Consider the following 14,134-nt stretch of genomic DNA (forward strand, 5'->3'; position numbering starts at 1 on the left):
AATTGTCACGCACACCTGCGTTTTAGGATTTTCCCCATGAATTAAAGGATTCACACTGCATCCCATTCATGCTGTTCCCTTTAGACTAGAGGTGACCTTTCCAGGTTGCCACAGTCGTCTTAGCTCCCTGCCCACCTCTGTTGGCACTAGAGAGTGAGTTTAGTTAGCATGGACACTGGAAACCACTTAATGAGGCCCCCCGCTGCTGACATTATGGACCAGGCAGCACTTCCGCAGCCACAGCCTTCAAGATGGTTGGCAAGTAGAATATTTAAATGCTTCTCAACCTCTGAGGAGTACCTTGAGTTTACCAAGCACAGATTATTATATAGAGAACAACAGTGCATTAGACAAGGAATTAATCTAAAACGTGAAATGTATTCCAGTACGTTATTTTCAGGAAGAACTTAGTTACTGCTTCCCCTCTCATTATGGGAACAAATGAGAGTGATAACAAATGGCATGCACACAGAGTAGCCTTGGCAAAGCAGAGCACGTCAGACCAGATCTCTCTTTGTAAACTGGCTCAACTCAACTCACAGTGATTTGGAAGAAGGTCTCTTCATTTCTGGCCACTTTCGACGGTGAAACTGCCTAAGTTGTCAGGTGTCAAAAGGAGAACGAGTGTTAACCATCACCAAGAGAGAAAGGCACCCCCAAAGAACTCTACAAAGAAGGCCCCTTGGGTGACGCCTATCACTGGTGGGTGGTCCAGGCCCCTGGCCGGGCAGAAAGCGGGCAGTGTCTAACCGAACCTGTGCACCCTCACAGAGGCTAGACGAGAGGATGGGCCAAGACACGGGGCCGTGCTCATGCTTTAAAAACAAAACTGAATACCTGTATTGTTCATAGCTTCCTCCATCTTTAAGTCCTAAATGAGAGAGAAATGAACAGAACACACATAATTTAGGGTAAAAATGGCACAAGCAATGACCAACTTTATAATTGCCTCTTTTTCTGTTTTTAAACACCTGAGGCTTTTTGTCACAAACCCATGGGGTCGATAGTGTTCCCTAGGCAGACGGAGTGGAGTGAATTGTGAGGTGGGCTCCCAGGTAGCCTTGGAGATCACCTACACGCTGGTGTCACCATGTCAGTTTGAGGACCCTGAGGCATTCATTCAACACTGACCTCGGTCATAGGGAAGAGGCAGACATGGGCCCGGGCACCTATGCTGCAGAGGACAGACAGCCAAAGGCCCTGAGGGGTGGGGCGGGGGGAGGGCCCCACGTCTTGGCTCCTGGCAAGTTTCTTAGAGGATATGGCAGTTTGACCAAGTGAGTAGGCTATGTACTCAGCCAACCCGGTCACTTTACTCATCCGTGAACCGAGGACAAGCAGATTCGCCTCGAAGGGTTATCCTAAGGATCATCAGTTAATGCACATAAAACCCTCAGCACAGTGACTGGTACAGTGACTAGTAAGTGATGGCACTTAGGACCATAAAAATAGCACTCGGTTGGTGGATGTTGGGAAGCGGGTATTTCAGCCACTAGTGAGAATTCACCAATGCCTGGTGATTCCAGGTTCCCTCCTGGGACTAGACCTGACCTCCCAAATCCTTCCTGTGGGAACCCTGCTCTCCAGTCCCCGCGTGGGGGTGCCTACTCACCCAGGTCCATGTTTCGAGTCCGGGGGTTGCACTGCTTGTAACCCTTGCAACTCCTCAGCTCCATGAGCTGTACGTGTAGCTGATTGAGGACGTCCCTGTCCAGTGTATTCACGGCGTTCATCAGCTAGTTGGAAAAGGCAGGTTATCACCAAGGTGATAAGACCGGGGGCCTTAGTTCAGGCTGGCCGGGCATCACAGGAGCTGTGGGATGCTGACCTCCCCTTCTGCAAGAGCTAGAGTTTGGAACACTCAGGCCTGCCTCTTGCCTCTAGCCCCACCAGGCTCTCTCCTCATGAGAAGGAAAGCTCAGGAGAATAAGAACCACACCATGTACCTAACACTGGACTCCTGGGGCCACAGGACAGGAGGTTTCCACGCTTGGAAAGAAGCCCTTCCAAGCCTGTGTTTTTAGGCAGCCTCCATCCGCGGCCTCTCAGTGCCTTTTGGCTGGAAAGCGGCCATTTGGTGAAGGGATGGGTAGGTGATGTGGGTGCTTGCCCAGTCTGGGAGCTACCGGTGACCCACTGGCCTACGCGCTCTGCTGCCTCCTTTTGTAAAATCTGGGGATGACCTACCTAAGAAGAAAGACTGGCAGCCTATATGGTAATGAAAACAAAACAAGACAATGGAGTTGTTGGCCTTCAAAAATGAGATTTCATGCGAAAAACTGATTTCAGGCTTTTCTTGAAACATTGAAGACTGGACGATACCAAGCCTGCACTCCTGAGCAGCTCTAGTGCCGAAGCACAGTACACTCACGTCCCGCTCACCAGAGGCTCTGTGGCTCCTTTTGTCTTACATGTTCTGGGCCACTTCGGTCACGTATGTGTTCATATGATTTAATACACGGAAGCACGCAGTGAGTGCCTGAACGTTAGCTACTGTCCCGTTATCCGCGTGGTTCCGGTGGGCCCCGGCGTGTGCAGGCCTGACCCTAAGGACCCCTGAAGCTCTGGGGGTCTAGGAGCCTGCACACCTTCCCACAAAGCCTGCTTTGACCTTGAGGTGCCTGAGTTAGGGGAGAAGCTGTCCACGGCCTAGATTACACATGCAGGAAGACGGAGGCAGAGAAGCCCTGCTTGCACCTCGAGTTCCCAAGTTCTCGGGAGCTTCAGAACTCACTTCTGCTGTCTTAAGGACTCAGTGGGACTTGGAAAATAAACCGCCTCCCCAGGAGGGCTAACTGGCCGCACCCTGTACCGTACGCCCCCATTTCTCCAGCCGTGTTGTCTGTACCTGGTACGGGTCTGTGTTGAGATCAAAGTACTCCAGGAAGCCGGTTGCAAATTCACAGAAGAGGAAATTGTGGGTCTCGTTGATTGTCCTCATGCACCAGTACGTGTTGTTGTTGGCGCTGGTGCAGGCACAGAAGGGCCCCACTGCCGAGGGAAGAGAGAGCATGCCTGGAGTGTGCCCGCAGGAAGAAACTCAGTTCGCCCAAACGAGTGCCCACCTGGGATGACCCCCTTCAGTTCCTGCCCCTGATGTTGTCAGGGAACCGGTTCCTGAAAGACCGGCAGGACCTGGCAAGGAGGTATGAGCTGGGGGCAAAGTGGGTCACTGTGAGCCCCTGAGAGGCCCCTCCTGGCCCCCCGCCCTGGGCCTGCCCCGGGCTCGCTCACGTGTCCAGAGAGGTGCCGTCTGCCAGTGCTGGTTGTCGTGGGTGAAGCACGTGAGGCCCGGCATGCTGCACGTGTCATTGTTCTGCAGCCGTTTGAGCAGCTTGCGAAGTTTCTTCTTGCGTTTCTGCTCCTTCAACAGCCACACCTTGTCCTTCTCCTGCAGACCCTTCCTAGGGGCACAGAGGGCCACACCCCTCACACCTCCCTCAGGCCCCCACCCTGGAGCCTCCTGGGGATCCATGGCCCTGAACTTCTGCTCTTCCTGCCCAGGGGGCTGAGGGCATGGACATAGAGGGTCCCAAAGGGGAGGACCTTTGCCCAAGTCCCAGTGCTGGCCTCAGGCATGCTGGGACCAGACCCAGTCTCCTGTCTCCTGTGGTTGACTTCAGCCTGGGCTGCACAGAGGCGAGAGAAGCAGGAGGCTGCGGACTCCTGCTCACACCCCTGCCCTGGAGCCTGTGTCTTGCCCTACTTGGTGGGGTAGCAGTAACCCCGTCCAGCCTTGGGGGGTGCCGGGAGCCCGCTTGGTGTTGATCTGGGGGTCAGGCCTTCAAGGAGGCCAACTGCCCAGGGAAAGACCAGGACTCCTTTGTCCTCCTTGTCTCTTGTGGCTTACGGGAGGGCAGCCTCCTCCCAGGGCCGATGCTGCCCTTACCTGAAAGGATGAGGACTGGAGCCCTTGTGCTGGAGGCGGCCTTTGTGCTGGCTGTGGTAGCTGTAAGAGACCCCCGCCCCGGCCTCAGGCATGCCACTGGGCAACTCGTGGGTGGGTGCAGACTGCAGCTTCCTGGGGCCCATCCCTCCTTCTGGGGCAGTGCTCACAGGGTGCTGTCGCCTGGGCCGGGCTGGCTGGCTCCTCTGTACAAGCATGAGCTGGGGCCCCTGGCTGAAGGCCTCAGGCCAGACTGAGAATGTCAGGGAGATGGAAGATCGCCCACCCTGGAAGCCAGGCTCCACGGGGCCTCCGCCTCAGCATCTCCAGGTTGGTTGTCCTCAGACCCTCACCCACCTCGTGCCTGGTCAGGGCCAGCCCTGGCAGAAGCCACATTGTGCAAGCCCTTCCTGGCAAGCCAGCAGGGACCCCACAGCTGCGTTGTCTGGGACAGTAGCCATGGGCCATCTGTGGCTGTTTCCATTTAAATTAAAAGTACAGATCCAGTTCCTCAGTTACATTGGCCCCATTTCCGTGCTCCCTAGCCACATGTGGTGGCGCCCACACTGGACAGCACGGCCACGTCCACCTGCATCAGCACAGCAGTTGTAGAGGATGGGGCTGCTCTGGAGTTCAGACCCGGGGCCAGGGTCCCCTGAGCTGATCCCTGGGCCTCGGGCCACAGTCCTGAGAGGGCAGTCAGTAGACGCACTTCCCCCGCTGGGAACAGCCCCACATGTGCAGAGCCTGCTGCTGCCAGGGCGGGGATCTGGGCGTGTGGCCGGCCCCCCTGCGGGCCGGGGCTGGGTGCCCAGAGCTGACAAGGGGGGTGGGAACTGTTAGTGATATATTTTTACCCTGAGGGAGGGGACAGGGATATAAAGATAATGAAAGGAATCATGGATGCTGTGTCCCAGGGTTAGTCCTGCAGGAGCCCCAGGGGCCTTCCTGGGGTCCCTTTGCTGCCCGCTCACCTGATTTTGTGACAGTCACATTCTTCTGGCCGCTTTTTCTTCAGGTGACCTCGGACTTCCCTCAGGTTCTTAATTTTGTTCTGCAGGGTTTCGATCTGAGGGAGGGAGCAGGAGAGGAGGCCATGAAACCCTGGGGGGCACTGGGTGCGACAGCTGGGCAGTGGTATCCCTGGCCCTGCCCTGTCTGTGCTCAGCAGCAAGCCTGCGTCCCCGGGCTCAGGGCTGCTCCCACACCTGTGGGGGCCCCGGGGCTCCAGGGCCACCTGCTGACATAACCAGGCTCCAGCGAAGGGACTGGGAGGCCTTCTCTGGCCCTGTCCTGCCTGAGAACCAGCTGAGCCCACTGAGGACTTCAGTGTCACCCCCCAGGCTCGTTGAGAGGACCAGATGTGGTGTGAACATCCCGTAAATCAGAAAGGGTAGGACGTGACTGCGCCGTCCTTCCTCCACAGCCCGCTGTGCGGAAGCTTCTGAATGATGCTAGGACGGATGCTCCCGTCCCCGGGGTCAGGACTGTGTGGGCCTCTCTCCCCTGGGCCTGGCCTCACTGCCCTCCCAGGGTGGCTGGGGGCCCACCGAGCTCGTGGTGGCGAGAAACTGCCCCAGCCCAGACTCCGTCACCTCGTGGTCGATGTGCAGCTTGTGGTCCTTCCAGGCCTGCAGGGACTTGTACAGGTCCAGGTCACACTGGACTGTGTCGTTCTCCAGGATGTAGCATCTGTGTGGGAGAAGGGATCATGTGTGGCCCTGACGGGATGAGGGGGGCCTGAGAGGGGTGGGTGGCCCTGCCGAGGCCAAGCCTGTCCCCTTTACCCCTAACCCCCACCTGGACTCTCACCGATGTGTGACTTTAATGGGGTTGGGGGCTGAGGAGTCTGGAAGGCCCCCAGTGCCACTGAAGTCCCCGCCGTCTTTGTCATCTTGGTCCTCAGGAGCCCCTGGCCAGTGCCGTTTGGTAAGGTTGCGGGGCTGGGACGTGTCATCCAGGCCTATGTGGTGCACCTTGCCGTCCACCTCGATGGCCACAGAGCGGACGGAGCGGTTGCGGGCATAGCTGGCCTTGTACTCTGTGGGCGTCAGAGGGGTGGCTGGGTTAGGAGGGCTGGGAAGGCTGGCCCGGCTCCCTGGGCAGCAGAGTCTCCATCCGGACAAGGTCGTGCTCCCAAGCAAGAGGCTCAGTGTGGCCTGAGACTTGAGAGCTCATGAAACCTACCCCCCAGGAAGCAGGACCTGCACCCACTGGGAAGACCTCAAGGTGAATCAGCTGGGGACACTGAAGTCTTAGAGCTAAGAAGGAATTGGCCTGAGATAAGCTCAAGAGCTACGTGCGGATAAACCAACGCACATCTGTGCGGTGGAACATCTGCCACTGAGGAATGCAGCAGTAACACACGCCGCCACGCAGATGACCGTCAGAAACACTGCAACACGGAAGAAGCCAGACGTGGGCCGGCCCCATGGCTGAGTGGTTAAGTTGGCACACTCTGCTTTGGCGGGCCAGGGGTTCGCCAGTTCAGATCCTGGGCGCAGACCTATACACCACTCATCAAGCCATGCTGTGTTGGCATCCCACATAGAAGAACTAGAATGATCTACAACTAGGATATACAACTATGTACTGGGGCTTTAGGGAGAAAGGAAAAAAAGCCAGACACAGAAGGTCACATATTGTCTGATTCTGTTTGTATGAAATTTCCGGAATAGGTAAAGACAGACAGAAAGCAAATCACTGGTTGCTGTGGGATGGGGAGAAGGTGATGGGTTTCCTTGTGGGCTGATGAAGCATTTTAGGGCCACACAGAGGTGGTGGTTGCACTACACTGTGAATGCATTAAGTGCTTCTGAATTGTATACTTTAAAATGGTAAATTTTATGTTCTGTGAACTCCACCTCGATAAAAACAGGAAATCAAGTAAAGTAGATATAAAAACATTAAGTAAGGAGATTGAAGCAGTAATCAGAAACCTCCCAATAAACAAAAGTCCAGGACCAGAGGGCTTCCCTGGTGAATTCTACCAAATATTTAAAGAAGAATACCAATCCTTCTCAAACTCGTCCAAAAAACGGAATAGCAGGGAACACTTCTGAACTCATTTTTTGAGGCCAGGATTACTCTGATTCCAAACCAGACAACAATGCCGCAAGAAAAGAAAATTACTAATATCCCTGATGAACACAGAATGCAAAAATCCTCACCAGAATATTAGCAAACTGAATTCAGCAGCACACCGAGAGGATCAGACGCCATGATCACGTGGGATTTATTCCAGGGATGCACGGATGGTTCGCCATCCGCAAATCAGTCAACATGATGGACCAAATGATGCGACTCACCAGTGCGATTAACAAAACGAAGGACAGAAACATTCTTCGGGACGTTCTTCTGGATGGAACCGGGAGAGGCTTGGGGAGGCTCTCAGCTTCTCGGGGTGGATTTGCCCAGCAGGGAGCTGGATGCGCTCCACCGGGTGGGCAGCGAGAGAGATAGCTGAGAGATGCTTCGCCTGAGCTCTGAGTCAGCCATTGAGATCTAAGGGCTTGCAGGCTAAAGTCAGAGCCCAGACTACTCCCGTCTTCCATTTGTCAAAGGATATACTTGATCAGGTCGGCCCATAATAACCCCCTGGCCTAAAGGTACATCTTTTTTTTTTTTTAAGATTTTATTTTTTTCCTTTTTCTCCCCAAAGCCCCCAGGTACATAGTTGCATATTCTTTGTTGTGGGTCCTTCTAGTTGTGGCATGTGGGACGCTGCCTCAGCGTGGTTTGATGAGCAGTGCCATGTCCGCGCCCAGGATTCGAACTGACGAAACACTGGGCCGCCTGCAGCAGAGTGCGCGAACTCAACCACTCGGCCACGGGGCCAGCCCCAAGGTACATCTTTTTTTAAAGGGCCTGGAGCCAACTGTGGCCTGGGTTTCTGCTGGGCCCTGAATGACCACCAGGTGGCGACCAAGGCTGGAGCACGGCCTAGGGGCTGGCGGTGGTGGCGCCCAAGAGGGGAGGAAGGGACTCCCTGTCCGACGGGGCCTGGGCCCAGGGTTCCAGCATCCCCTCTTGCTGCCCCTGCTGTCCCGGCAGATGTTTGTATCTTTCCCTTCTCAGACTCCTTGTATTGGAGTCACACGGGCCAAGAGTCCGGGGGTCCAGGTCCAGGAGAGGCATCTTCTCTTCGGCCAAGCCTTGGGCCTTCTCTGGCCCTGGACAGCTTTCTCCTTGGCTTTTTCCTCCCTGACTTCAGTCTCCCTGAAGCCACAGTGCCCAGGCCCCTGACACATACAGTAATGAGCGGCTCTCCCTGGGGAGCAGGTCCTGCCTGCTCAAGAGGCCCAGGAAATAGCCCCCTGGGTTCTTTCTGCTGCTCTGTCTCACTCATGAGTCGGCTGCTCTGTATCTTTCCACCCTCAATCCCCCAGCCATAAGCCCAGGGGTCCCCAAACGACGGCCTTGAGGGCCTACGCCCCCTGTTTACAGAGTCCACGGCTGTCTTCTCACTACAGTGACAGAATGGAGTCGTTGAGACAGGAGCGTTTAGCTCACAAAGCCTCAGATCTTTACCCTGGCTCTTTACAGAGGAAGTCTGCCAGCCCCTGTGTAAACTTTTCCTGGGCTGAAGCCACGCCACTAGCTCTCCTTGTCACCCTAGTTGTCTTTATTTCAGGGCCCCGGGGGTGCCTCCCTGCTGCACGTCCCGGGAGGGGGCATTTCATGACCCAGTGGCCAGGAGCTTCGGCTCTGGAATCGGAGTCCTGGGGCAGGTCCCGAGCACACGTGCGACCACGGCAGCTGAGTTCCCTTCTGCGCGGCCGTGTGCCCATGGTGCCCGCCTTCCAGGGCTCTCTGGAGGGTGACATGGAACAGGACTGGTAAGTCTGTCAGCTCTTGGAAGCTGGCATCGAGCAGCTGCTCTGTGGTTCGGGACTGCAGCTGGGACATCCTCACCCAAGGTCACAACCCTGGCCCCTCTGCCTCCCCAGGCCGGTAAAGCCCGTGCGTGTGGCCTGTTCTCTGGGCCGGGACCCACAGGGCCTTTGTGCATCCTCTCCCCCCAACTTGGAACTCTCGTCCTCTGGGTGGTCTCAAGGTCTGTTCCTTCTCCACACTTGGCTCTCATTTAAATGTCACCTGACCGTCCATTCTAGAGCTGCCACCCTCTCCACCTGGTCACACCACCGTTTCATTTCCTCCACCCATTTTCCACTGAGGGAGGTGACCTTCCCACTTACACCTTGTCTCATCCACGAAGTCTGATCAGTGTCTCTCCCACTGAACTCTGTAATCTCAGCATCTGGCACATGGTGGGGCTTGCGGATTTGTTGGGAGAGTAAGTGAACAGACATTGGCCACTGGACCCATTCCCAGAGTCCTCATCTCCTCATCCTGGTCTTGGATCTCCTCTGATCTGGGCTGGCTGGCTCGGCCGGGCTTCCTCACAGCGCAGCCGGCATCCCAGTGGAGCCCGGTGTCCGGCGTCTGAGCTGCACGAGGCTGGGGCTTCTCAGCCTCAAAGCTGGTGATGTTTTGGGGCCAAATAAATCTCCGTCATGGGAGGCTGTCCCTTGCAAGGCAGGATGTTCAGGAGCATCCTTAGCTTCTACCTACGGGATGCCAGCAGTATCCCCATCACACACTATTGTGACAGCCAGAAATGTCTCCACGTTGCCAAGTGTCCCTGGGGGTTGAGAACCCCTGCTCTAGGCTGGCTGCTCAGAAAGGAGGGACAGAGCGTCTTGTCGGCAGCACTTGCAGGAGGAAGAATGGAGGGCCAGGAGACAGGGCTCAGGTCCCCAAGTCGGCTGTCTGACCTGGTCTTTCCTGACCGTCGTAAGGAGGGACCCTCCGCCCCCGCCACTTGCTCCCAGGTTGCTGTGAGCTGCATATAAGACAGGGCTGTGATGTCACACTGTCCTCACCTGAGGGCTTGGGTTGAGCCGAGTCTCAGCTATTTAGGTGCGTTTTTCTTTCTTCTCAGCATTAACGGGGAGGAAAGAGGCTTGAGTTGCCAGTTCTTATATTATTTAAAGATTATCCACTGTGCCACGTGTCGATGCGAGATGTTCACCGTGGGAGTCAGTCGGAAACCAACCATTTTATTCACTGACCGAGATGAGCTCAGGAGTCAGCAGTCAGCTGGAGAGGAAGCGTAACGGGGCCGCCAAGTGGGAAGCGCTGTTTGCGGCAGGAGCGGGTGGCCGTGGAGACCCGTCCGCTCCATCACAAAGGTGGGCTCAACAGACCAGAGAGGCCGTGGAGGGGACCTCTGAGCCTGCCACTGGACACCCACCGTCTGCTGAGGCTACAAGGAATATCATTCAGCCTGAAAAAGGAAGGGAATCCTGACCCAGGCTACAATGTGGATGAACCTCAGGGACATGATGCTGAGTGAAACGAGCCATCACAAGAGAACAAAGGCTGGGTGATCCACTTATCTGAGGTTCCTAGAACAGTCAGACCCACAGGTAGAAAGTAGGGGGTGGTGGCCAGTGGCGGGGGACTGGGGCTGGGGAGCTGCTGTTTAGTGGGCCCAGAGCTCCAGTTTTGCAAGACAGACTGATCTGGAGACGGACGGTGGGATGTCAGCACAATGATGTCAAGGTACTTGACACTACTGACCTGTATGCTTAAAAATGGCTGAGATGGCAAATTTTGTGTGTGTTTTACCACAGTTTAAAAAACAGCAGAACTAGAGTCTGTAATTAGGCATTGGCTGTCCTTGGGTTGGGGGGCCAGAGAAATGGGTGGCATGGGAAATGGCCCGGCTCTGGAGTGACACATCTAACTAGCTGACCGCATCTTGCTGAGCCCAGGCCTGGCCCCAGCAGCTCTCCGAGCACTTTGAAAGCACAGGTGCGTGCTCATTTGAATGCCAGGCAGGGAGCATTCCTCCCTGGGAAGCTGAGCCTCAGACGGAGCTGTGGCAGCCCTGGTGACAGCTGAGGCTTCCAGCCAGGCCTGGAGGATGTCCCCTGGGGACCGTGTCTGCTCGTCCTCCTCCAGCCTCTGCGGGAGTGAGGTGCGAAGACCAGGCAGCTTCCTCCGCTGGGACGGGGCCTTCTCCTCACTCGTCCAGTGTAGTCTGGTCTCGTTATTTGTGGGGACATTCTAGAAAGTCACCTCGCACACTGAATGAACTGGGCTGTTCTCCCAGCGGGAACACGAGGTTCCTGGGAGCATCTGGTCACAACATGCTTGTCAACTGCTCAACACAGAACCTTGTTCTATGTGTGTTTCTGTTTAAAGACACCTTGTTTAATATATATCGTCGATTCATGAACACCGAACTCACGGCCAACAGCAGCGTAATTTGGGCCTGAATGAGGCCGATCTAGCCCATGGGTCTCCGCGAGGTGCACCCAGCCTGCCTGCGCTTAGAGACACCACACAGCACTTCAGCTCCACGCTTGGGGGCCACAGTAAATACTGAAATCACCGGAAAAGTACAGAAATGTGGAAAACATGACTCAACAGATGTAAGGGCTGAAACGAGAAGGCAGAGCATCACTGTGGACCACAACTGGGAGTGTGCCGTTGGTGACTCCGAATTTCCTACTGCTCCCCTTCCCATGCCCCCTTTCAGCCACTGAGATGGCAGCTGGGGGAGCTTTGCAAACGCTCACCTGATCTTGCCTCCTCGGCTCCAAACCCTCCGGTGGCTCTTGTCTCTGAGTCAGGGCCCTACGATGCTCTGAGGCCTGGCGATCGGCCTGGCCCATCTCTCGCGCCCACCCCCTCATTTCTTTACTCCACTGCCCTCCGCAGTGCTCAGCACCCTAGCAAATTCTCTTCCGTCTCTATTACTGCTCTTCCCCGCTGGATGAGTGGATCAGGAGCGGGTGTCGCTGGGTCCCCAGCTCCCAGAATGCCACCTGGCTCTGATGGTCAGTGTCTGTGGAATCGTTTGAATGAATGAATGGGGCGTGGTCCCCCCTCCTGTCCTGTTCCGCCCAGGCCGCCCCACTTACTCTTCTTGAAGAACTTCTTCCGGCGTCCGGCCAGGCCGAGCTTGTAGTCCCCGCGGTCGCAGGAGCAGGCCTCGCCGCCCTGCCCGTAGTACTTGGGCACCAGGTTGGACAGGGCTCCACCCCCAAGCCGCACGGGGCCCTTGCACTTGTGCAGCTTCAGCTTCCCGGTGGCATCCTCCACACACTGCCACTTCTGCAAGACACAGGCGGGCCTCAGGCTCCTGGGCCTCGGCCAGGCCGCTCGGGCACTGCCTGGCCTCCCCTCCACCCGGCGACCTCCTCTCCCTGACCTGGAGGGGGTATACAGCTCCCGGGAGCTCCGCTCCTGGAACTGTCTGCTCTGTGATAGACCGAGACGCATCTACTGGGGGAGGAGAACAGAAATGGTGCCAAGGGAGTCACCCACAGCTGAGCGTAAGCGCTAGTGAGGGTGGCCCGTAAGAGGAGCCCCAGGGCTGGACAGAATGGTCACACGCAGGAAGGGCCTTCGTGGAAGGCACAGCATGCACAAAGATGTGGTGACAGTGCTGGGAGGGTAGGGGGCCAGGACTGACTGCCTCTGCCAGCCAGGGGACACTAGGGGCAGGGCCCCGGAGGCCCCTGGAGCTGTAAGTCTGGCCCCAGATCGATGTCCCCAGCTGGTCCAGGCCCTGAAGCCACGGCTGTGCTCTTTTCCTTCGGGTTCAGCAGTGTGCTCCGATCATCTGTTCTGCAGAACTGATACCTGCCCCTCCCCCGTCCCGGGACTGCCCGACCCCCAATCTGGGGTGGGTGAGAAAGGTGCAAAAGGGCCAGCGGGGGGATTCACTGACAATCCCAGGGGGACGAAGACCCCCTGGCACCATCGGCTCATTCTCTGTAGCTCAGCACCGAAATTGGCACCACTTCCGGGATCTCCCCAGAAGGTCCCCGCCAGGCCGGGGGTTTCTGTTGCGGGCACTCAGGCTGTCACCCGAGCGCCTGGAACGGCGCCTACACAGAGCACGCGGTGGCCACTGCTACAGTGGAGCACGTGCCCCAGAGTCCTGCCAGGCACACATGGTTCCTTCCCTGACGAGATGTCCCCGCCATCACCGCCAGGGGCCTGGGGACTACACACAAATGCCGGCTGGGGGTGGGGCTGAGCCACGGGGATGGGCCAGGACTGATCCCGGGTCTAGTGATGAGATGGAGCTGCCGGCTGCAGCCTGTCGGAACCCACCCAGCCCGGCCGTGGCCCAGACAGCTTGCGGGGCTGTTCACGAGAAATGGAGCACAGGCCCGGGTCTGGCTTTCTCTCACGGGCGAAGTGGGCACGCATCTCCAGGCCTGAGCCACCACAATGAGCTCAGTCCTGGCCCCTAGACCCAGGCGGGGCACATCACCTGCAGCCCTGGGCCAGGCCAGGTCCCCTTGCCCGCCCTCCTCCTCCCCTCCCCCCCGCAGAACCTTGCCTCCTGCTTGGGTCCCTCTTCCCAAGGCCCTGAGCCCTCTCCTCTCCTGTCCTCTCCTCTGCGGAGCCCACCTTGGCCTTCCAGGCCTCAGCACAGCCCAGTTCAGACTCTCCTAAGCATCCGTCACCGTTTCTGCTACCTCTGAATATTACCTGGATTAGAATTTCCTTAATATTTCTCTTGCAATCAATTCACTTTTTTAAAACTTAAATTTATTTATTTACAAAGGCAACTTCCTATCACTCCTATAAATGGAATCCCAGCCACAAAGAGGACCCTGTAACACAATGAAAATCAAGTCATTTCACTTTATAAATAGCGTGCAGAGGCCTGCTGTGTCTTTTTAAAGAGGGATCAGGCAAGGGTAACGGGATGAGCTAAAGACACAGGCGCTCCCATGGGAGGGTTTTCCTCTGACATCAGGACCGAAAGGGAGCTGGGGCAGGACCCCGATGTCTCACGCCTTGGGGGGCACTGGCCTCACTGGCTCCCGTGGCCTGCGCTGCAGTTTGCAGTGGAGGAAGGACGGGAGGCGCATTGTCCCCAGGACACCAGCCACACCCCTCACCTGGCCCAGCTGCTCACACGCGGTCTGGTACTCGGCGCGCTGACACAGGTCCTTCACGCGCTGGTACTTGGGCAGGAAGTTCTCCTCCTGGGCGTCCACCTTGTCACTGTCCCTCTTGTGGAGCAGTTTGCTGTGGGGCAGAGAGGGGGACATGGGGAGCTCTGGAGGGGCATCGTCTGCAGCCCCTCCTGGAGGAGCAGTCCCCCTCGACCCTGGTGCAGTGTCACCACGGAGGGTGCAGGTCCAGCCTGGCCACATCTTCTGATTATTAAGAGACTTAAGAAATGGGGATTTTATAAGAAACCTCCAAAAT

General features: G+C 56.7%; 1 protein-coding gene across 10 annotated transcripts in view; it reads right to left on the reverse strand.

The window, feature by feature from the left end:
• The window catches only part of SULF2 (sulfatase 2), a 128,095-nt gene that overhangs the window by 1,378 nt on the left and 112,583 nt on the right, over positions 1-14,134 (reverse strand). For 6 of the 10 annotated variants that reach the window (XM_070246883.1, XM_023626692.2, XM_023626694.2 and 3 more), the window contains 11 exons: positions 13,822-13,951; positions 11,821-12,013; positions 5,699-5,927; positions 5,482-5,578; positions 4,861-4,955; positions 3,890-3,949; positions 3,235-3,404; positions 2,849-2,991; positions 1,613-1,736; positions 838-871; positions 541-594 (listed from right to left, as the gene is read on the reverse strand). In XM_070246883.1, coding sequence (XP_070102984.1) covers positions 541-594; positions 838-871; positions 1,613-1,736; positions 2,849-2,991; positions 3,235-3,404; positions 3,890-3,949; positions 4,861-4,955; positions 5,482-5,578; positions 5,699-5,927; positions 11,821-12,013; positions 13,822-13,951 — 1,329 coding nt within the window. The remainder of the gene's footprint in view (positions 1-540; positions 595-837; positions 872-1,612; positions 1,737-2,848; positions 2,992-3,234; positions 3,405-3,889; positions 3,950-4,860; positions 4,956-5,481; positions 5,579-5,698; positions 5,928-11,820; positions 12,014-13,821; positions 13,952-14,134) is intronic. The other 4 variants (XM_070246887.1, XM_023626696.2, XM_070246886.1 and 1 more) reach the window with 1 other exon arrangement.

The sequence above is a fragment of the Equus caballus genome, chromosome 22 (assembly GCF_041296265.1).
Source record: "Equus caballus isolate H_3958 breed thoroughbred chromosome 22, TB-T2T, whole genome shotgun sequence".
Classification (NCBI taxonomy): Eukaryota; Metazoa; Chordata; class Mammalia; order Perissodactyla; family Equidae; genus Equus; species Equus caballus.